The following is a 24,245-nucleotide window of genomic DNA, read 5'->3' on the forward strand; positions in this document are numbered from 1 at the left end:
CTGTAAATCTTAAAAAATTTAAAAATCCACACTGTTCAAAACAGACCTGTTCTTTTTTTCTAATTTATATGCAGAGCTTATCTAATGTCTATTTTTTAATAAATAATTTTTTTTTAAATTTAATACAAAAGTTTTGATTAAAAAATTAACAATACAAAAATTATTTTAGCCAAAACACCTTGGCCAGCTGCCTAGATATAAAATATCTTACAGAAGCCATGGAAGAGGCAGGCTTTATTAGGACCTACCCTTACCCTCAATTCTTCATATTAAAACTAAGGCAAAAGTTGACCTTCAGTGGTATAAGAAGTGAAAAGGCACCTCTGTAATGGTTGGTCTATTGAACATCAGCCAAGTTTTCCTGTGCTTGTAACATTGGGACTCTTCTCAAAATGTCATGGTGACATTACCCTTTTTAAAGAAATAGGGGACATCCCCTTCTGCAGAAGGCCAACCTTTTAAGAAGAAACCTATTGGATAAAATTATACGCTTAAGTCAATGACAAAATTCAGTTATGTCTGGATATCACCCGTGAACTCTGCAAAGTCACCAGCTGAAAGCACCAAGGACTCTGAAGGACAAACTGATCTTGTTCAAACGTGACGGGAAGTTCTTCCTGTTTGCTTCTCCGCTGGGAGCAACTTCACAGCAACTGTAGGTTGCGATTTCTGTGCTGCCCCTGCTTGGCAGCTCTGTGCTGGAGAACAGCTGCACAGAAAAACACATGGTCCATCCGCGGCTGCGTGCAGCTTTCCCATTTAAGTGTACGATGGTTGAAATAAGTGAAGGTTCAGAACTCGATACCTGCATGCTCCAGAACACCTTACGTGGCCCAGTGATGAACTTTTCAGCTGTTTAACTGCAAGCAAAGCAATTGCATGACTTTTGTTTGTTTGTTTGTTTGTTTGTTTTAAAAGGCAAAAGGAAATACAATGCAAGTTACACTCACATTGAAGTTGATTCATTCACTTATGGCACAAAGCAATTGTAATTCAGACAAACCACATGCTTCTGTGAACACAGACACAAATTACAAACCCTAAATACTGTATATACATTTCAGGTTATGTTAGAATTGCCATGGACAAAAAAACAAACAGGTTTTGAGTGTTGTGTTACAGAACCTGCCTACCAGTTCAAAACTAACAGCGAAGCAGTGAGTCCCACCTCTGACACCAGAGTTTGTGCTGGGGCGCAGAGGACGCTGTCCCCACCGAAAAAGCTGACCCAACGCTGCCAGGCTCCGGCTCTCGCTGGTTGGTAGAGCGCGACCTTGGGGCTCATGGCGGCTGGTTTAAGGCACAGCAGCTCGGAGGCAGCTCAGTCACCTGTCCTTGCCTGCGATTTTTATAGCAATATCTCACAATGAAAAAAAACCAAACCAACCATTTTTGTGTGTGAGGAGTGAAACCAAGCACAGAATAACTGTGATTCAGTGAAACGGGCAACGTACGAAGCAAACAATGAAGCCATTCCCTATTTTTCTCACCCCAGTGCTGCTGCTGCCTTTGCACCACCACAGCCCTGCCAGCCGCCTCCACTGCAGCGGCTATGGGCCTGTGCCCCCCAGCACCCACCGCCCCACACCTTCCTCAGGCCTCGGACTGCAGCAGCTTCCCTTTAACTGACCCCGTTCTCTGCGATACCTCAAACCGGGCTCCAGCCCGGCCCAAACCGCGCTGTTTATTAACACCACGCGGTGTATGGAAGCACACACAACGCTAACGCCGGCGGGGCGGCCGCCGGTACCCGCGGCCCGTCCCGGGGTGTCGCCGCCAACGGCGGCCGGCGAGGTGCAGGGCGGCAGGCGCAGGCCGCGGGCACCCGCTGTCGGCAGCCGTTCGGTCTCGCCGGCTCCCGCTGCCTTCGCCCGCGGGGCGCTCGGCTGCCCGAGCCGGGGAGGAGGGGCCCGGCCCGGCCCGGCCCGGCGGAGGGCGGCGGCGGCGGCAGCGGCCCCGCCGGGCCGCAGGAAGCGCTGCCGTCACCCGGCCCTGCCCCGCTGCGCTACCGGCGGGAGGCTGGGCCGCGCCGGGCCGCGGCCGGGCCGCCCCGCTCTCCCACTCGGCGTCCCCAGAAGGGATGCGGCGGCGCACGCCATGAGCTGGCGGTCCGGCTCCCGCGGCGTGGTCCTCACCGCCTACCACCCCAGCGGCGGCGGCGACGCCCCCGGCGGGTGAGTGGCGGCGGGGGGAGGCCGGGCCGGCGGCGGCGGGCGCTGCCCGGTGCGGCGCGGTGCGGGTGGCAGGTGCGCCCGGGAACTCCGCGGGGCGGGGGCGGCTCCAGCCGCAGGAGCGGAGCCGCACCGCGGGAACCTGTTGCGGTGGGGAGAAGGTGTTTTCTCTGGCCCCGGGGCGGGGGGGGGGGAGAGGGAGCTGGTAGGGTTTCCCCATCTCTGCGCTTTGTCCCGAATCCTCCCAAACGGGTTCTCCCCCCCCCCCCTTTTTTTTTTTTTATTTCACCCCTTTCTGTAAGAACGTGCGCCCGCCCTGGAAGCCCCAGGCGTTTTTCTGGGCCGCGGAGAGTCGAGCGGGAAGAGCGGGCGCCGGCTGTTGCCACGGCGTTGCCCGCTGAGAACGCGGAGTCCCGCGGCCGCCCGAGCGCGTGGCCGGCGCGGGTGGAGGGTTGGAGCGGGGAGGGCTGTGTCGGGGGCGGCGGTGGGCGCTGCCCCGTGGCTTCAGGGGGAGCTGGACCCCGGAGTCTTCGGGGTCAGGCTGCTGTTCGTGGGAGGCAGGGCATAGATTGTCATTATTTTAATTTTAATGAGATAAACCGAAGGAAGGCGCAGGCGAGGACCAGATAAACTTGTTAAAGCATTTGCCGTTTTGCTTAAAACGTGAGACTGCTAATGGGCAGAGAAGCCAGCCTGCCTTTTACGAAGTCTGAGGACCTCCTGGTGCCTGGCAGCATGTGTTTGGTACAGGCAGGAGCGCTGCCGGCTTTTCGGCGGCAGTGAGCGGAGAGGCCGCAGTGTGGAAAGGAGAGTTCTGTCTTTACGGCCCATTCAGTCTTGCCTCTTCCTTGCTGAAACTGTCGACAAAGATCCCATTGATAAAGATGGGACTTCTGTTAGTGCTGAGAAGCCAGCTGAAACTGGGAAGGTATTGAAACTGGCACACTGTTTCCATGCATCCATAGGAAGAGCATGCCCGATCAAAGAGATTATAGTCTGATTAAACGAAGATAAAAGGAAGTACAGTGAGTCACCCTGGATAACTGATGCACCATGGTATGTCACACCAAGAGTCCATGGCAAATGCAAGAACTGAACTGAGAAGTAGCCTCCTCCGTGTCTGAACCACAAAGCCATGCCTCTCTTTTTACTGAGGTACTTCCTTCTCCATAACTAATGTTATTTATAACCCCGCTTTCAGTCCTGCTATCATCTTGGCTACATATATAAGGGCACTGCAGATCTAGTTGTTCACTATTGAATGCAGAATATGTGCATTTTTGCAAGAAATCACAAAATCCACCATCCTTCTGTATTATTGTTTTTGATATTTTTACCTCTCATACCTCTCCTCAAACTTTCCACAGAGGAGGGACAAGATAAAACTGCTTTCCCTGCTCCTTGGGATAACTTCTGAATAAAGATCTGTGTATCTGGAGACTGTTAAGATTGGCTCCCCCTTTTAACGCAGGGCTGCCTGGATACGTGGCTCTAAGCTGCAGTTACTCTTAGCCTCCAGAGGCCCCAGACGCATGAGCACAGTCCTGGGGGCCCCTCTGTGTCCTGGAAACTTGCCTCCTGCGCTAAGGCAGCACCATTAGGAGCAGAGATCTCATCAGGTTCTCTGCAGCTGCTTCTGGGAAGAGCCTCCTGGGTAAACTGAGGCATTGCCATGCAAGTGACGGTGATCCTTCACACATTGTTCTGATGTGGGATTAAGGGATTGTGGGGCAGATATAAATGTGAAAAGCAGTCTAATTTCCTTAATTATAGCATACAAATGTGTATGTTAAAGTTCTGCAGAACAGGGGATTCCCACAGTTAGTTTGCCGGAGTTTCACTGCTGGCAGTGTTACAGCTTTCCAAGCCATGCGTGTTTGCCATTTAGCTCGTTAAACTAAGATTCTAAAGGACACCTCTCTACCTTTCTGCTGTGCCGCTCTAAATTTGGACCACAGTCCTGTCTCTCCCATTTTCATTAACCAGGATCTCAACTCCATGGTCCTGATTCATCTGCTCTCTCCTGTCCTGGATCCCCAGTGTCTTGCCACTTCTGAAGGGAGAGAGGTTTGGAATGTTATTTTCATGATGCATGGAGGGAGGGGAAGGATCACTTGTTATTTTTTGGTCTTTTTAAAACAAACAAACAAAGAAACAAGCAAAGAAACAAACAAAACTTCTGAAACACCGTAACATTTTTGTGGGATTTTTCCCCCCTCCTTTTTTCTAACTACTTTCCTTCTTCGACAACATTCCCAAGATGTGCAGAGCTGTGTGATAATAACAGAGCAAATGCTCAAACCTGTATAATTCTGAAATATTTTGTGGAAACACATTCTTCCATTATGCTCTGCACAATGTGTAAGTGTACCAGTTCTGCCATCCAGATTCTGCATTTTATTACTGGTATGAAATTGGAATTTATTTTGCCTTTTTTAAAAATAACAAAATAAGAACAACTTTCAGTATCTAGGTTAGCACCTCTCTGCTAATTTGAAAATTCTGTAATTTTTAACAAGGATCAGAATATTGGGAAGCCAATGTAATACAGTGCCAGCTGTAATGAAGCAGCCCTTTTGGAAAGATTACTAGAGAAACTATGTTGACTTGCTTTTTTCAGAGGCATTCAAAATCGTGCATGTTAGAGATTGCATTGTCTTTGGAGGGTTGGGGAAGCGTGGCACTGGTACATTCTGGAAAAAGCAATATATTGGCTGTGGTCCAAACAAAGTGGCATCCTAGGAAAGGGCTATACTTCCTAACCAGTTATTTTTTCCTTCAGGCATTTGAGAAATCTTGCTTTGTAAGACCAAATAATTTTACTGATCTAATAGATTGTCAAGCTACTTTCCCATTGTTTTTTTGGCCCTTTAAAGGCACAATGAGCCTGTGAAATATTTCCTTTAGGAAAGGCTTACCTTATGTCCTGGTTCCAGCAAGGATAGGGTTAATTTCCCCAAGGAGCCGGCAGGGGAGGCAGGTATTCCACACGACGTGACCCGCACCCAGCTATAAGAGGCGCTAGCCGGGGTGCGGGGTGGGTGGGTGGTGTCGCAGTCGCCACTCGGGGGTGGGCTGCAGCGGTGCGGGTGCCGGTGCCGGTGCCGGTGCCGGTGCCGGTGCGGGTGCGGGTGCGGGTTCAGTCAGTACTGTAATCGCGTTCTTATACTCCTTTATCAGTGTTATTGTTTTTCTTTCTTCTTCCCTTTGGCTGTCCTGTTAAATTACATTGTTTCAACCCACGAGTTTTGCCTTTTTCTGCCGATTTTTCTCACACCTGTGGGAGTCGAGCGAGCGGCTGCGTGGTTCTTTGTTGCTGGCTGAGGCCAAACCACGACACCTTACTGTTGGTTCCTTAGGCTAAAATCTAGAACAGCCTCAGTATGATTACTTCCAAGTTTGGCAATTTAACAATATTGCCTTGACAGTGGCGATGCACAAAGTCCAGCAGAGCTGTCTTCTTTGCCATAGGGAAGTTTATTTTACATTTTACTTCAAAGTAATGGTTAAAGGAATATTTTCTGATAGTGTAGGTACTGATTAGGGGTGACTTCTACCTAAGTATCAAAGATCTTCTTAGAGAAATCACAAAGGCAGATTGCCCATTATCAAATTCAGTTTTAATAGCTCTCTTTTGCATATTGCTTCAGTTTTCTCACTTGCCAGTTTTAACCCATTAGATCCACTAATGCTATATTGGCTGTCTTGCTACGTGCATTGGTGTCGTCTCCCTTTCTTTATGATCATGCACAAGGTTTTAAATCATTTCTTCTTGGTTTTTCCATGGAACTATTTCTTGTTACATGGACTGTGGAAAGTAAGAGTGAATCAGAAAGCTTTCAGACCCTGTTTCAGTGGCTGTTTTTAGGCATGTCAACCTCATGCATGTGAAATGTGAAATCCACACCCTTAAGCATAGACTTCCAGTGCCACTTAGGTTCCTTGCTGGGGAGTTTTACCACATCTACTGTGGCAGAAAGGACTGCAGGTCCTGTGTCATATTTGCCAGCCACATGTAGGCGTTTCAGATAACAGCAGTCTTCTCATATGGCTGTGTGGGCTTACCCTCAGGCAATCAAATGCCATTCAGAGAGTCCTCTGCAGGATTATTTCTGTCCTGTAGAGTGAGCAAATGTGCGTGTGTATATGTATATACGTGTGTAAAAATATTTTCAAGGTGTCATTATAAGGATAAAGCCAAGTTTGGAGTATTCAGTGGGTGGGGATTAGGATATAGCAAAACTGCAAGTAAGTGAATGCATGGAGAGTGCATGCAGAACTAACGGCATGCATACCGGTGTGTGAGGCAAATACGCTTCTGCTACAGAGCATTTTCAAGAGCCAAGTCTGAAATGTGAACTCAGTAGTAGATAAATTGTTTTAAATGTAGTGGCCACTGGACATTGACTTTGCTTTTCTGTCCATACCTTTGTCCTGTCTGGGAGGCTGCCGTTCTGTATTGTCTGCTGTGCTGCACCAGGTTGTGGTGTGAGTCACAGCCTCCCTGTATCTGTTTCCAGTGCGTCACTGTGCCTGCTCGCCAGCAGCCGGCACGTGCGCTTTTGCTACCACTTCATCTGCGCCCCTCTAACTTACATCAGAAGACCAGTTTTAGTTTTGAAGCTTTGCAAGCCAGTGCCTGTTTAACAACATATGCTTAACCCTTAGCTACTGTAAGAGAGAAGACTGCTGCCGCTTCAGGTCTCCTCTTTTGAGTGACACCTGCTAACCAGGGCCTGTGGTCCCCGAGGCTCACTGTCCCGCTTCATTACTGAATCCGCGTGATTTTGGGACGTGGCCAAGCTGAAGCTGGGGTCTGTGTGGCAGTGAAACCGGGGGGTCTCTGTTTGGTTCTGTTGTAGAGTGCCCTTTTTTTGTGTTACTGTGTAAGTCTGCATAAAAGAAAATATTTATTTTTATATGTCTTTGTAAATATGGGCTTTACTCAGTAGTGATAGTGTCTGTGTTCACTGTAGGGATGGGTGACAAGTGAGGGACATAAAATGCTTGGTGTTTTCTACAGCCTGCTGTGGTCTAAATCACTCACTCACTGTTTGATCTCCCTGAGAAAGAAACCAGATGATAGATGTCCTTTGAGCTTGGAAAAATGACAAAGACTTCTTCTATGAATTGCCCGTGATATATGATTTTTTTTCAAACATTGACCATAATAGACATTACAAATCACACATACAAGAGGAGTTTATTCTTTCCTTACCAGAATAATCTGCCTCATTCGTTGTTTGAATATTTGCTCAGTTTATTCTGAAGATTTAATAGTTTGCATCTTCAGCCAAGAAGAAATCTAGTAGTAAGCATGAATTCATGCCTTTTTTCAAGGGCAGTTTCCATCTCCATTCTTTCAGAGAGAAAAGTTCTCATTCCTTTCCCCCTCTTTTCTCATCAGTGACTCACTCTTGGAATTGAAATCCAGTGAAATCCAGTATGAAGGACTAAAGCATTGTTAGGGGTATGTGTACAAGCAGCAAACTCACAAGCTCATTACTCACAACTGACTTAAGTTGGTGGAGCCTTTTGCAATTTCATTTGCAATCTGCTAGTATGGCACAGATTGCAGGTTCTCCATATCATCACAGCATTTGTTGTTCCTAACCCCTGTAACCTGTCTTTCGTGATGCCAGTATGGATGGCAAGCACAGTACCTTCCATATGTTGCTTTGCAAAGCAAAGACCTATCACACCGTGACTAACTTTACAAGATCACAGCAATCTTTTTATCTGCTAAGTTTACTGGCTCTACATGAGCACACTCTTTATCTAAATGCATTAGAAAAATCTTTCCTGCCTTGGATTTGCCTGCTAATTTGAACAGTGTTTAATGTCCGATGCCTACCAACATCTTCAGATAGAGCTGACAGGCAACAATCCATTAAGTTGCTTTATTTAGCATTGCTTTTGTGTCTTTTGTACTTCCTGCATGTATAAATATATAGTATACTGAAGACCCTTCATGTGTTGCTTAGTTACGCATGTATTAATCCCAGTAACATGATCTACTGACAGCAAGTTGTGGTATCCCAACATTTCCTGCTTCCTTGATTCCGGATTCTTGCTTCATGGGGTTCCCCCTTCCCCCAGTTTGCACCATATTTGTTCTTTGAATTTATTTTGCTCCTGCCTTTGGTTCTTGCTATGTCTTTCCAATCGATTAAAAAGCCCTCCTAGTGCCTGTTACCTATTGTCAAGTTGCTGCTCAATTTTATCTTAGTAGACAGAGCAAGTAATTCTCTTTGAGTCTCTTTGTTTCTTCAGTCTGAAAATCCTTTTTGTGGCACTTCTCTTCAGCATTTTTGGCATCCTTCTTTACCCTTGCCCTGTTACTTTGCCTCTCCACCCCCCAGCCTGAATTACATGCAGTACTTCAGTGTCAGTCTCATGAGTGTTACCTACACAGGTAAAATCACTTCCTTGCTGCTAATTACCACTTCAGCCAATTGTATATTCTGCAGTCACGCCATCTTGTGGAATGTGAAGCATAGAGGCCTTTTGAATATTTTAATTAAGGGCTTTCCCTTTTTTGCTCAAGTGTGTACGAATCTATAGGATACAGAGCATAACACAATGTATTACTAGATGTGCTGTTACAAGCATGTAGAGTTTATGCAAAACTAGAATGTAACTGAACTTCCCATTAGGAAAGTGCCAGAGGGGCCATGTAAATCTGAGCTCAATGTTCGCTCTAAGTGTGGTATCAAAGGAATGTTTTTTGTTGTTTCACTAAGTTCTTTTTCTTTGAAGAGCAGAATGGTTGAACTTGTTTTCAAATAAGACTAATGGCATTTTCAGCCTGCTGATACTGCCACTCCATTAAAAAGTGTTATAATCTATTGTTGTTGCCAATATTTTACTCGTTTCGTAACTGTTACTAGAGAGGCTGGAGCTGAAAGCTGTAAGGTTTTAAAAGTCTACTCATAGGTGTTTTGGTAACATCTGCAATGCCAGCACTCTTCTCTACGGTTAATGCTTTTTTTACTAGAGTTACTGAATACATACTGTCATTTTTTTCTTCTATGAATCAGAATACTACAGCTGAGGAGGCCGTAATTACAGTAAGTGATACAGCGAGGTTCCTGCTGTGAGTGGCGTTGCAGATTCCTGTTATGCATGGGTCACTGATTGTCACTCCGGGCTCCTTGGTAAATCAACTTGGCCAGGGAAACAAAAACTGCACACTCCTAAGTTTTAAGTATTTCCAACATGACAGTGGACTGTTTTGTGAGGGCTGCTGGTTTTGCAATGAACTTGCCTCTGCCTTGGACTCTTGATCTCAAAATAATCACGTTCAGGCAGGGAATTTAAATATTTATAGCCAAATAAATAGGAAAGAAAAGTAGAGTTTTTGTTTTTTGAAGTATTTGGATGTGTACAAAATAAGTAGACTTAATTTATTTCATAAGTACAATTGTAGCTATCATTTTCTGAGGTATATTTTTGGTGGTACTCCAAGCAGGATATGGGATGAGCACCTAAGCAATTTACCCCTCCGTGCTCCCCAAAAAGCTGAAATGATGAATTTATTATTTGGTCACTGTTTTGTGTCAACTCTCTTGTATTACAGCGGACTAAAAGGGTGCACAGAAATGGTGACTTACCTGGTCATACCTTCCCATGAGATTAAGCTGCTCAATATTCTCCCTCTTTCGGTGACTCTGTTCCCTGCTGTTCCTGCTACAGCATCCCGGTCCTGTTACCCTGGAAATGCTTTAATGAGAATTTTGGCGATTTTATCTGTCATCTTTCTACAACATCCTTCTTTCCTAGGGAAGCTCCTAGGACCAAAAGGTGACAATAAAAATGTGCTAGCATGTTTCCTTTGCAGTGCCCCTAGTATTGCTGGAGGACTTAAAATGGTTTGGAGTGAAGTATTAGAGGAGGAGCAAATGGGAATGCTTTTAGCATGCTTAGGAATATGGTTGAAGGTACACCACACATAAGAAAGCAATAAGGTAAGAATAATGCTGTCTTCAGCAAATAAATTAATATCTTATCATGCGTACTCAGTACCAAACTGCAGCAGAACAGTTGGAATGTTTTGCTTGATTTAGCATCAGTACAAATCTTCAATTTACCACTGCTCGTGACTACCTCTTCTTCCTGTCCACCAGTCTCTAAACCACCCAGACAGCTTTTACTCTGGTTTAGGGATGTCAGATATTTTGACTTCACTTCCCTGTTTGAAGACCAGGAAAATACTTAAGAGGATGTGTGAGAGGATTGTTTGCTCAATGGTCAGTGATAACGCTCTCAGTAATGTACATTGTTTAATTTTTATTATTTGTAATCAGTTGATTGTTTTTAGTTGATTTCTATGTAATTGTCAGAACAATAGGTGGTGGGACTGAAGGCCACTGATGAAATATTCCCTCTATCAGAAATTGTCTGCCTTTAATAGAATACAACAGCAAGGTCCAGGAGTATACTATATCAAGAGGTAACAGGGAGCTTTGACCCTGGTTTAAGAGAGTGCAAGGTTAGATTTTAACTGTACAAGTAAAGCAGAAAGATCTTGTAGGCTCGTAGTGGCCCAAGGAGTCATATAGTAATTGTGGTTATAGCTGTGGTTATGAGACCATGATCCCAGATACAGAGCAAGGGGCTTGCAGCAGTAACCAGAAGCCTCAGCTACTGAACAGCAAGGAAGCCCTGATAAGTGCTGTCACACACAGAGCCGTGACTCACTGGCCAGTCACAGCAGGAGACCAGAGCTGTGGTTACCTCGGGCCAGTGGAAGATGCTTTCTCTCTTGGCAGTTTCTCGGAGGATGATAGATCTAACAGCTCTGTAGGGCAGCTTCTGGAACCTCACTGTGGGATTCCCATTGCCACAACCAGATAAGGGAACACTGGTAATGGTGTTATGGTTAATGGTGTGGGAATAGTCATCCCCATTGTTACAAACCATACAGAGGGTGGGCTTTTGCGTCCTACTAAACCTGTTCTGACAACTTGGCTGTGTCATCTTGTCCTGAGAAGCCTGTATTTCAGGTGAACTTGAGGAATACCTTCTTGTTCTGTTGCAAGTATTATCACAGGAGAGAGATGCTACACTATTGCCTGAAACTTTCTTTTCATCTCAGAGTGCCTCCTAAGGTTTGTCCTGAACCAGCAGAAGTTTTAATGTGGGTGCAGGTCATGGCCATATTAGGCTGAGACAAGTGGAGGCTGAAAAGAGTGGGGACATCACTGAAACTGGAGTTTCCTTCCACCTCTCACATACACCTTCCTCATGTTTTCCTTGCCTTGGCATTAGCATTTCTGAGCTGACTGAAGTCGGTTGAGCTGAATAAAAAAAAAAAATCCAACTGAAAGCAATACTTTTTTGCAAGTGTTGTTATCAGACAGATATTGGTTTCTAAACCTAGCTCAGCAGGTGACTGCATCGACGATGGTGCTGGCACAAGGGGAGTGATGGAAACCCACAGGAAAGAGGGGTTTGACAGAACCCTCTGGCAGCAGCCTACATCCGTGCCAACTTAGTGCGATCATTATGAGACTGCAGTTTGACAAGATAGCTCATTTTTATGAGTCCTAGTACTGGCTGTGGCCACATCCTGTGAGAGGCTCATCTGATATAATTTAAGTCCATTGGTTCAGATTTGCTAAAAAGATATTTGATGGCTTAACTTTGTACTGACAGTTTTTTAGTCAGTTTGGGTACAGCTCGTCCTTTAGCAGCCGCTCTAAAGCTACAGTAAGCTTCATCTCTGGCTCATTTAGTCCTGACTCACACCATCCAGTGACTCAGTCATGTGCATGGCTTCTACCTGCAAAAGGCAGGCTGCGATCTGAGGTCTTTGGGATGCAGGTGCGCGGCGTGGTGGGGAACACCTGCACTCCTCTTACAGAGCTGCAGATAACCTGCCTTCCCCTCATTGTCTGCACGTGGCATGGTGCAGCCAGCCTCACAAAATGAAAGAAAAGCCCAGCTTGGATTCCCTCACACTGTAACGAGGTAAATTAAAGTGCAGCTTCTAAATTATGGTTGGTTGTCAGTTGATAAGCTCTTGAAAGGTTGCTGATTTGTGCCTTGTTTAAACACACCTTTCTTTGCTCTGAACTTTGCACCAGAAAGATCGCTTTGGTTTCATAGTGCCCAAGGTAGTACATCAAAACAGTATCAGGAATGAGAAGTATAATCAGAATAGCTCTTATGATTTCCTGTATAAAACACAACCTAACTTTTCTTCGCAGTAATATTTTCTGTTTTAAGGGTAAAAGAGACTAAGAAATTAAATATATAAGACATTATACAACTATGTAATTTAAAATGTTAGGTACTAATTAAAATATCCGAGCATCTGTCCAGTGATCCAAATTCTCTCCACCTTCCCTTTGAGAGAAGGATATTTACACTGTAGTACTTGTTCTTCTTTGAGGTGAAAGCTAAGAAGATAACTATATTTGTTTGAACTTCTTACTGTGGATGGTGCTTACAAGAACAGACTCAAACATGATCTTTTTTCTCCTAGTATGTTTTTACAGAAAACTTGATGAGCTTCATGCTGTGAAAGCTGGTATTTGGCACTTTGTACTTCAAATCAGAAAACAGTTTATGAAGATGTATGGTATTAAAATCTGTGTGATGTGTCACAGTGTTTTGGTTTCTGGGTCTTGCCTGAGCTTTTGAAGTGATTGTTAAAGAAAGTTTAATCATCCTGTCTTAGGGAGTGGAAGGGAGACATTCGCTTACGTGTTTTCACTCACTGTCCATTTGCTCAATTATTTGATACAGATTTCACTAAACACAGACGTCAGTACAAGTTGTTATAAATTCTCTTAAGAAGTTTCATTTTAAATACATGCATATATTTAATCTCTGAAATACAGATTAGGCGCAAATTCAGTTTTTGTTGTATACTTTTGAGGAAGTTGCTAAGCGAGGTCCAGTTAGTTAGCAGCTAGCAGCTGGAGCCAGAGTGTTGGTCAGTACCTCTGCACGTGACCGTGCCAGTGGGAAGTGGGGCAGGGGATGGGACGGGGTGGGATGGGATGACAAAGCACTCAGCGTAAGCAACCTTATATGACAGTCTTTTCAAACCTTTCAAATTGTGTATTATAATTTAAGCTTGTACTTAAAATTTCACAGGAGCCTGGAGGCGGGCTCTTGGCTGTCTCTTTGAGCAACAAGTAGTTCCCTCTGCCGCAAACAGATCACCAGACTGTGCTGAGTGGTGCTTCTTGGAGCCCATCTCCACTGCAGCATGCTCAGACCTTAGCCCAGCACCAGCATGTGCCTGTCGGGTAGCTGTGTAGCTGTATTCATGTGGGTTTGAGCCTAGGCTGAGAAACCTTTCCTTCAACCTGCCTTGGCCTTTTGGGTTTGTTTCTTTTTTCCCTGGTGTGTGGTGTGGTGTTGACACAGGTGCACAACCTCTGATTCTGGACAAGGTTGGTGCCCTTTGAGTCATGCTGTATTATGTTAGTCTCCTGGAAGTTTTTGAACCCCTGTTTCTTTCTCACCTTCCAAGTCTTCTCACATAAGTAATTTCGTATGAAAAATGTAATTCAGCTTTGATCCAAAAGAGCTTCAGTTGGATAAAGGATATTTCTCCAAGTCGGTTACCTTGCACAAATCACTAGTAGCAGTTACTGTTCTTATTAAATAGAAGAATCAAGGTCACATCTGCATATGCTGTTTTGTTTTCTTTTTCTTTTGATTTTATTTGCAACCTTCCTTATAGGTAAGGCTGTAGATAATCTTAGTGCCTGTGCATGCAAACATTTTTTATGTGGGTGTATTGGTAAATAACTTTTATTTTTATAATGTGTACTGACTTGTATAATTTTGTATATGGCTGTAGATGTAATTCAGTTTGCTGGCTAAGAAAACTCTAAGTTTTTGGCTAGCAGTGTTGCTCTAGGCAACAATTTTTGGTATAAAAACCCTTTTATTGGGCTACTATAAAATTCTTTCTACAATTATGATTTCCTTTAAGACTTGAAGTTCTTCTCTGTCTCTCTGTATTTCTTTCCTTCCATTCTATAATACATACATTGTATAAGTATATATGTTTATATAAGAATAGATGATCTGGAATTCCATGGATTTGATTTCTGCTTTTGAAGAAGTGATGGTTTCATCCCATCTGAGCACACAGGTCATTTTGTATATATACATATTAACCTCTTCCTTAATTTTTGTTTTATTTTCCTTTCATTTAGTTTTATTCAAGTTGCCGATGAGGATTGGGAGGTAAAAGCTTTTTGTTACAATGTGCAACATCATCTGTTAAGGAATATCTCTGAAATAATGGGGGACTCTTACACTCAAAACAATGCAGGACTGCTTAAAAGCTATTAACATCGAAAAAGTTTTCTGGTGTCCATCTGACATCCCACAATATTATGCGATGAGCGCAAAAAAAACCCCAATCCTGTTCTTACTATTTAGGAAGTTGGAAATTTAGAAATGAAAAGTAACTGGACAATTTCTCATTTTGCACACCTTTATTCCAATAATTATAAAGGCTGCTCAGCTGTTGCTTTCATCTAAAAATTCCTAGGTGACTTAAATAAGGTATTTCATTATACCACCACACTATTGGCGTGACTAACTAATCTCTGCTTCAATTTAAAGTTGAAATTATCCTACTTTGGTAGCACTCTGGAATTGCTGAACATATTTTGTACTTATCCTTTGTTTTATTTTTTAGATACATTCCTCATTTTTAAATTAAAAGATATAGTTATGCCCATACCTTCTTAATCATTACTGAATGGTTTTCTGTCTGGTTTTAGGAACTTTTACTCACTTACCTGTTGCTTTAGTTATAGTAAGATTCTTCTGAAGAGTGATGAAATTTATCTGACTCAAAATATTAGTATGAAAATAGATTTTTTGACTAAAGGCAGAAAAATAAAACTGTTCAAGGAAACATATCCTAAAAGCTTAAGATGCTTTTGCAAGTAGGAACAACAGTTTTGCAGCTTATAGTAACCAGTGAAGGAACTGTAGGATTTTAAAGCTGTGATTTTTATTGTTAACTGTGTCACTTTGATTCTGTGGCTTGTTCTGATCTAGTCAGAGACGATCCTTTGTCCCATTTCAAGCTGCTGCTGTCACGGGAAGCCATTGCTAGTACTTTAAACAAGGAAGTGATTTACTATAACTCCCGAAAAGGCATGTCATCTTCCAGATCAAGAATGGGTTGTTCATTTATTGATATATAAGCTGCCTTGTGGCTGGCCTCATTAGCTTTGGAGGTGCAGAGCGTGTGCTTTCCATGCCTTCACCCTGATCCCAGGGTACGTTGTATCACTCACTGGTAGTTGTCCGTCAGGGTGGTCTGTCAAACAGTAGTTTGGCAATTTTACCTCAGGAAATCCATCATCTCCTTAATGGTCTTGTGTCATCCAGTCTGCTTCCAACTGGTTGCCATCTGAGAAGGATGGGAGGGTACTGCTGCAGTGTGGGGTCATGGGACAATCAGCTGTGCCAGCTTACTAAAAGGACTTCCATATCCTGTTAGTTTTCTAAAGGAGACCTGTGACCCTTACAACAAGAAGAGCATATTTCTTTGTCTTTTTCCATTACTAAGGTTCCCTTATACCACAGGTTTTGCTTTCCCAGAAACATCTGCTTTGTGTGGTTGTCACCAGGTTGCTGCTGCTAGACAGGTGGGACTTTGCCTGCTCATCATTTGTCTGAGTGAGCTCTCCATAATACTGAGGAAATTGTTAAAGAGATCTGACCAAGATGTCTTGCATGTTCCTTCTGCTAGAAACATCAAGGTCTGCCTGCCCTTGTTTCTCTTGCTTGATAGCTTGGAAGAAAGGCAAGGTGGCTGGCATATCCAGCTGTGGCAGGCTCACTGGACAGAAGTGACTCCGTACCTTGTGGTTCCTGTAAAGGATGCCTTGCAAGTGTTTTCCCAAAGACCTCTAGGAATAAATGGCATTAAGGAAAAAATCATGACAAGGGCCATTTGAAGTCTGTTCAACAGTTCTGGGAATCCAAGTCTTCTGCTGTGTGGAGCTCAGTGAGCAATACAAGGGAAAAAGCAGTGGCATTGGGGTTTTGTGGGAGGTGGCTTTGCTGCTGAAAGGGTCGCTATGTTACCTTGGATGTCTGACCATGATCTCCAGTAGAAGAAAGCCTCGTTGTTGGCTGCAGCTGCAGAGCTGAGGTGATGCTGATGCCCTTTCCATGGATGTAGACCCATCCCTATTTCCAAATAAATAATTATTCTGTGCTGTGGCTGAAGAGGGTGGTGATTTGCACTGAGCTAGTGGCCTGCTTCAGTCTTGCATCTAGTTGGCTCTGTTCAACGTTATCACACAGTCCTCTGACAGTCCTGGTAGCTGGAGTTTTCCCATGTAGTCTCTCCTAGCAAACAGTGATACCCTTCCCTTTCCCCCAAATAGCACTGGATGTCAGGCAGGCGGGCTGCCTTCCTGCTTCTGCTGCCTTTGACGGGGTCTGCCTGTTAAGGATGGGGTGCCCGAGGTCTGGCACATGGTTGTTTTGGGGTGTGGATTTAGGCTGCTCTGAGAAGGGTGCTCAAAGGGTTGTGTCTGCCTCTTGCGAGTTACCTCATAAAGGGTGGAGTGGCCTTGAAGTGTCACCCTTTGGGGCATCCCCCTGGGGTGCTCTGAGGTTGCACTGGTCTGAACCAAGCAGGAGGAACTGGAATCGAAGAGCATTACTTGGGGCACTCTTGTGGAAGAGGAAGCTTCAGTGTATAATCTTGTCATTTAAAACAGTAGTAATAAAAAGTGGTAATAAAAAGTTCATATTTATTCCGAGAGGGCATTGTACAAATCATTCTAAGTAATTTACATCTGAGGTGTCATGAAACAGCAAAAGAGGGAAAATGAGGTCAGTTGCCTAAGGGGCACAGTCAATGAAAATATCCTTAAATTCTTCATTGTAGCTTCCTGACTTTCAAAGAGGAAGGAGATCTTAGCACCTCTGGTGAAAAAACCCAACAAGGCTGGCGGAAGCTGTAAAGTATACACACCAGTTTTGCATTTAGAGAGTTGAGAATTCAGAAAATAGCATAATTTAGTTATGCGGGCATTTGTCTTTGAACGTCTCCTTTTTATCTTTATGTTAAAATCTGTTGTAAATTTTCTGTTACAGAGTTTCTACTTCCCTTGCCATTGCTCTGTTGACTTACATTGTAGGTTGTAAACCCTTTTGATGCTGACAAGTGTATGTTTCCATTTCTCTGTTAACCTGTCAGCACTTGTGTAGTCTTTGTAAATGTAAGGCTTTGTCCAGGCACCTTATTTTGGCAAGGGAATTATTCTTTATCCTCTGAGACAGAATTGGCTACTTACACAATCAAATATTTCTTGTATCCAAAGAAATTTAAGATTGCAAAAGTGCATGTTCAGTGCACAAAATACTAAGAAGACATTTACTTTAATACCTCAACTGTGTCACCCTGCCTGTGCTCGAAGGATGCGTTTGTCACCTGGATCAGGCCCAGCGATGTTCAGTTCCTTCATTGCCTCCCCAGCACTGTTGGTATGTGCTGGTTCCCTAATTTGTAGGGTGTTTTAGGGAACACTTCAGAGCTGGAAAGCCAGCTGAGTCCTGCCTGGCATGGCAAGGTGACATGAGGGTGGGGACAGGACAGAGTGGTCGGGCACTGGAACTTGGGAGCTGGGACTGAAGGACTTGTGGGGCTCCCTGCAGCATCTGCTCTGGTTTGCCTCACACCTCGTTCCCTTCGCTGTCGAGAAATGTCTCTGTGCACCCGGGTCAGCCCTGTTCAAGCTGTCTTTCCCTCCTCCCTCCCCTTCCCCCCAAATTGCAGGCTTCGATCACTGTCATAATACGACGTTTTCAAATTAATTAAAATAGAGTTTTCATATATGACTTAATATTGCATTCAGCAAATTTTTTTCTCTGTACATATGATACTGGATAAAAACATATGGCATTCATTTGTAGAAGATGCGTCTCATAATGGGAAGTACAGCTGTCTAGCATGGGGAGCTTCATCCTGTAACTAAAAGTCACAGATAGTAATACTCAAGAGTGCGTAACATTGCTCTTGTTCTTCTGTACACAGGGTACGTACATACAGCAAAATAAAATATTAATTTGTATTTATAGAAGCATCTGCATATGGATTGTGCCTTATTTCAGGTTTAATGTGTTACATGTGAAGCATTGTATTTCATTTTCCTTGATTATTACTGCGGTCTGTAATCATAGCTACTTAGTGTTATCAGTATGTACTATTTTTACCCTATTTACACAAAGGAATATGTCTAAAGTTGAAGTCAGGGATTTAACCTCTAGATACACAGGAAAAGTTAAAAGAGTACAATGTCATTTTTTACTTGCATTTTTTGCTGGCAGTTAATGCTCCACTGAAGTGTTTTGTTTGGGACTGCAGGGTAAGAGTTATGGCTAATATTAGTGATGCAGTAATTTTTAAAAGACAGATGGATGTTGCTTTATATAACTGATTGACATCTTCCAAAATAGACATACCTTTTTAGAACAATAATCATGGAGAACATCATCAGCTGAAAAAACATAGGTGGCCCCTATATGTTGATTTAGAAACTGGTATCTTGCACGTTTGTAAGATGCTGGTAAAGAAAGGAGTGTTGGTTAGGAAGGAAAACAAAGGATTTTCTTAAATAATCTCTATTAAGAATTATCATCTAAATAATTGATAAATCTAAAAAATGACCTTTCTTTCAGTCCCTGCCCGCATCCTCCTTTTGATGAGTGTGATTTAAACTGAAGTTGGTAATAACTCTTTTGGTCTTCTGTTTCCATAATTCTGGAAACAATTTCTTTCTCTTTTTACTAGCAGCACATCTTTTTTCAGCTGCAGAGCAAGCAGTGACTGTCAGCCTTCCCTTTCTGACCAGTCTTGAACATTTCCTCTTGCCACCTTAAAATATGATGACAGTCTTCTATGGCTGTGTTATGTTTTGATGAACTCGCCACCCATGTACCCACATGGAAAGGAGACTGCTTACGCCAAAAAAGAATCAGATCTAAGAGTAAAGAACAAAAAATGTAATGCTGTTAGTGGAAATGAGAAACAAGGATTACACGTGTAAAACCATGATCAACTAATAATAAAATACATATGAGGATTTTTAGGGTTTGTTTTTCATTTTGAACAGTTGTTCCTATTAAATGATCGGTATTGAATTTGCATGTTTTGTTTACTTTTTCTTAATTTCCAGTGTTTGTTTCTTTTCTGGTTCCCCCCCTATTGTTTGGTTTGTATTATGTTCTCTTTGTTTTTCCCCTCTCCGGGAACAAACCAAAGCCTCTTTTAAATCCTTCCTGTTGAAGTTTTGGTTTTGTATTCAAGTGCTGATACTCAGACCTTGTGGGCAGGTACCACACTAATGTTACAGTAGGCATTTAGTGATGAGTGGCATGCTATCAAGAGAGACCCAGACTGTGGGAACAGATTAATTCCTGCGGGTAATCTGGCTTCCCCTCCCCATCACTCCTTTAGAAGCTGACACATCAGAAAAGATGTAATTCCTTCCTTGGTGTCATCTCCATCTTGAGTTATAGGGCATTTCTTCTGTGTGGATGTTTTTTTCTAAGCTGTGGTGGTGAAACAACAGAACAGCTAGGGCTCTTTAATTACAGCCCTGGTGTTTATGTCAGGACTACCACTAGTTTCCAAACTTGCACGTGAATGCATCTATATATTCAAATTGGTAGCTGTAAATCTGTATATTTAATTTGTAAGTGAAGGGGCATATTTATGCCCACAAGAACCAGTAAAGCTTTGCAGGGAGCTTGGTTGAAAAAATACATGTTTTTATATGTTTTCTGGTGACATTCAGAAAACAGAGGTGGTAGCGAAGGAGGAGAGGGAAGGAGAGAATCTGTGGTCCCGAGTTGCTTCCTGCTTGCTTGGTTGTCTACTGACATTTCAAAACTACCAGAAATATGAGAGGGGAGGGAATATATTAATGTAATTTTGCTTTATTTAGTGGGTTCTTGCTGGATCACCAAGCCTTTGGAAGTACTCGTTTGCCTAGGTAACAGAGAGGGCTGCAGACAGTTCAGCTGTTACACCCCGGGATCAGGTATTTCCCAAGAATATTTGCTTAGAAGAAGGAATTTGGTAGGAAAGGAGACGTTGCAAAGGCTCATGGCTTTAGCAGTTGCCCTTGAAGAGAAAGAGTAAGAATGGTGACTGGATGCCCTTTTCGATCTCTTTTCACTGAGGTGACAATGGACTTTGCTGCTGCTCTGTCTGTGCAGTGTGTCTGTGAGGAGGGGGTGTGAAGGAAACACACGTTCTCCTCCGCCTCTGCTGTGGCACGCTCTGCCTGGCTCTTACTAGAGGAGTTCCTCAAAGCATGTTTGCCTCATCTGCAGAGACATACGCAGCGTTGTTGTGTTAGCTCCTCTGAAAGCAGGTGAAATCCCAGCGTCCACTTTTGAAGCTGGTTACACACACCTCCCTCCTCATGCTGAGCCTGAAATAAACCCAGATGTTCCATCCCTTGCAGTGTCCTTGAAGCCTCCCTCTCTCCTATCCCCTTGCCTTTAGGGATGCTTCTTCAAAGCATCCTCTCTGATGCTTTGCTTCTGAACAGACCTGTTATTCCTCAGTATACTTGGGTGCTGGCCCATCTTGCACACGCTGCTCTCCTCAGCCCTTTCTGCTTCCTCCTCTCCCTCTCTGGTCCAGCTTCTGTGAGAGCACCTTCATCTGCTTTGTCTTACTGCATCTTTGTTGATGGTTTGTTTGGACAATGAAAAAAGTTTCCTTAAAAAATGTCTTTACACTCCTGCACAGATTTCCTTGCCTGCTGTTTGAGAATGCTCATACAAATTCATTTACCATTTATTCTGGATGTAAGGATTATATTGTAATAAATTGCCTATGAATATGTGACAAATTCCTTCTAGCATAAACAAAAGTACTGAATTGTGCTGAAAGCCTTAATATTTGCAACTAAAAGGGGTATAGGTCTAACTAATAGGTCCTTTAACATGGTAAGAGCTAATGCTTTTAGAGAGCTAATTGCTTTTAGAGGCACAAAAGTGACTCCAGTATCATTTCATGGCTGTAACTGTACTTTACTAGATGGTCCTGGTATTTGCCAGGATAGCTTAAATCAGGCTTTGTTGCCATGCTTATTTTTTTCCACTGTGAAAAGAAAAATAAATTATTTAAATCTTTCCTCTCTGTGCCTCTCAATAATGGAATTACAAATACTGTATCTGTTTCACTTCCTGGTTTATTCTCTTTGATATGTGTGGAGCCTGAAGTAATCTCACACAGGCTTTATTCTCTTCTTTGGGAGAAAATTAGTTCCAGTGGTTCTCTTAGAAGATTACAGAAAAAGTGTACTTTTAAAATGTGTATGATGTGTTTGAATATTTTCCCAATAAGCAGCATGAGATTTGTTACAGAGAACATATTTTGAATACATTTTTGTAATTGGTATGAATTGTAGAGAATGACAAGAATGAAAACTGCAGAGGAAAACATCTGTGTCCATATGAAGCCAGGTGATGTAGAAGGCATTTGGAAGGAATGAGAAAGGTAGATCAACTGACCGAGGGTCAGGGCAAAGGAGATTCGAGTGAGGCCATTCCTGTCCCTATTTTCCTAGCTGTGGGCAATATGTTTTCTTTAAAACTAGAGCTTTAAACACAATTAGGGTTGTATGTAAGGGAAATATACTGGGTATCTGCTGAGTTTGGAGACTGACTTCTGTTTTCATTCAGTGGGACTTGAGGTTCTGTAAGCACTTCCAGCTCCTCCAAAAGTCTGCACCAGTTGCAAACCTGCTTCTAACATGGTGCCACTTGTGTGATTTTACCTATACAGGTCACCCAGGTTCCCTCGTCCCCTTGTTTTCTCTTCTGGTGGATTTTGCACTCCCAGGAATAGCTATTTCTCTTTTTTCAAAGCCTTTGAGAGGCTTCATTCAAGTGGTATGAGAATTAAAAGGGTCAGAATGGCAGGACCTGAGACAATATGGTCTATTTCATTTTCTTGATACAGAAGTAAAACCCAAACCGATTTCTTCTGATACTACTTCTCAGTTTGGCTAATTGTGATAGTTTTATTGCAAGTCTGATAATACGTGATGTTCTATTTAAAGCTCCAAATCTGAGTCCACGAGACTCTCCTTTCACTAAAAGAAATAAGCAGACTTCTGTATTTTGTTGTTGGAGAATAAAGCTAAAAGCATGCACTGAGTTGAACAGCTCAGGCACTGGAATGCAGCAGTCCCCCCCAAAACAAGGAAACATAACTGGTGCAGTCGTTTTGGAGGGGACAGGCTTCATGGCTGCAGTTGTAAATCCTGAATTCTTTCTCGCTTTGTGTGGAGTGGAACAAGATCACATTTGTTCTGAAACAACCTGCGATGGCATATCAAAGAACTCTTTTGCAAATGTTCAAAAGTATATATGTTATAGTTCTAATACCTTTTTTGATAATAAATCATTTCACATCATCAGTCATACACAGGCGCTGATGATCTATACCATCATTTTAAATAGTGTGAGTATGTGTATCAGTTTACCATAATTATTATTTATCTAATCAGAAGTAGAAAATAGGTAGACTCTAAATGGCTGTGTAGGAACATGAGGTTCTATTAAAGGAAATGTCATGAAATATTTTAATCTTCTTAGAAGTGCTGCATATAGTTCAGGCCGATTAAGTTTTGGCATCGTATCTGGAATCTCCCATTTCTGGTGCAGTGGATTAGAATATTAAGTGTAATAGTCTGTGTCATTGCCACAATTTCCTTCCTGTTTTCTTCAGTGACAGGTTGGGGTTGGGAAAGGAGGAAGGTCATGTCCACTAAGGTAAAAAAGTTTTATATAAATAATAATGAGGATGTGACTGGAAGCAGTACAGTGTATACGTATACTTTTTAGACTTATAGTCTGGAAGCCCTAACTTTGGCCTGTTTTGCATTTACTATTCATGAAGGGGTTTAAAAGGCCAGTTTGTGGGGTTTTCTGGGTTTTTGGTTTTGTTTGTTTTTTGTTTGTTTGTTTGTTTGTTTATTTTGTTTTGTTTGTTTGGGGTTTGTTTTTCTTTTTCTTTTTTTTTTTTTTTTGTTAATCTCCAGAGGAGTTTTGAGCAGGTATTAACAGCAGCTGATGGTATTACAAAAAATCCTAAGAGACCCGTTTCTCTTTGCTCAGCCTTTTTTATGCTCATTTAGAAAGTGAGTACTGTTTTATACCCTCTCTGCAATCACTTTGTACTCTGTCTTTGGAAGGAGAACAGAGCTTTGCCTCAGTTCCTACTTCTCTGGCTTTTCTTTGGAGCTTAAGGAGGATTTGGGCAAGTTTGATTGCAATTGACATTCAAAATGTCCCATAAGGTCACAGAGCTGCCAGAATAAAACTCTTTAAGTTGGGAGAGAAGGAGTGCCAAGTGTCAGTTCACCAAAAATACTGGAAATTATGTTGTTTCATTACTGTTATCTTTGCATGTCCTGAATGACTCTCTTGAAAAGATCAAGTTGCAGGAGAGTTTGCAGTCAGTCAAGGAAAGAATAAATGATAGAAAAGGTAGAAAGGAAAGGAAAGGATGCAGTTGTTGCAACGAATGACAAGATGTGGGAGCCAGAATGAAAAGCAGAAATACAAGCCCAGGCCAGCATCCCAGCCAAGAACAGGGAGCTCAAGCCAGGCAACTGCTGTAGCCATTAGATTAGAGCTTTCTTGGTTAATTCAGTTAAGAAGTCTTTGCACCTTGTGGTGCTACTTGGCTTCTTGAAAGGAGGGGAGCCATGGAGAGAGCTTTGGGCTTAGGAGCTTTACTTATTCCCACACTTCTGTAGCTCAGCCTTCTGGATGAGAATTGGGACAGGAGACCACATTGTTTCCCTCTCCTTATCTTTTTAGTTGTTTAGATTTGAAAGGACTTGGGAAATCCTGTATTTATATTTAAGAGCAGAGCATCTTGTTCATGTGTTTGCTCAGTAAATAGTTTTCAAAATGGGCCACAGTAGCCACAGGCATTTTTTTCATGCTTAAATCCAGTTAACCTTTGTAAAAACTTATAATTACTTATGTGAATTACTGCTTAACTTTGTAACTCCTGTGTCAACAAGATAATTCTGT

At 42.9% G+C, this 24,245-nt stretch overlaps 1 protein-coding gene across 1 annotated transcript in view; it reads left to right on the plus strand.

Moving 5' to 3' along the window:
- The first annotated feature begins 2,054 nt into the window (after positions 1–2,054).
- ARHGAP18 (Rho GTPase activating protein 18) overlaps positions 2,055–24,245 on the plus strand; it is a 68,701-nt gene continuing 46,510 nt past the window's right edge. The window contains exon 1 of the mRNA XM_082481087.1: positions 2,055–2,174. Coding sequence (XP_082337213.1) covers positions 2,098–2,174 — 77 coding nt within the window. The 5' untranslated portion in view covers positions 2,055–2,097. The remainder of the gene's footprint in view (positions 2,175–24,245) is intronic.

The sequence above is a fragment of the Vanellus vanellus genome (genome assembly GCF_965231255.1).
Source record: "Vanellus vanellus genome assembly, chromosome: 3".
Lineage (NCBI taxonomy): Eukaryota > Metazoa > Chordata > Aves > Charadriiformes > Charadriidae > Vanellus > Vanellus vanellus.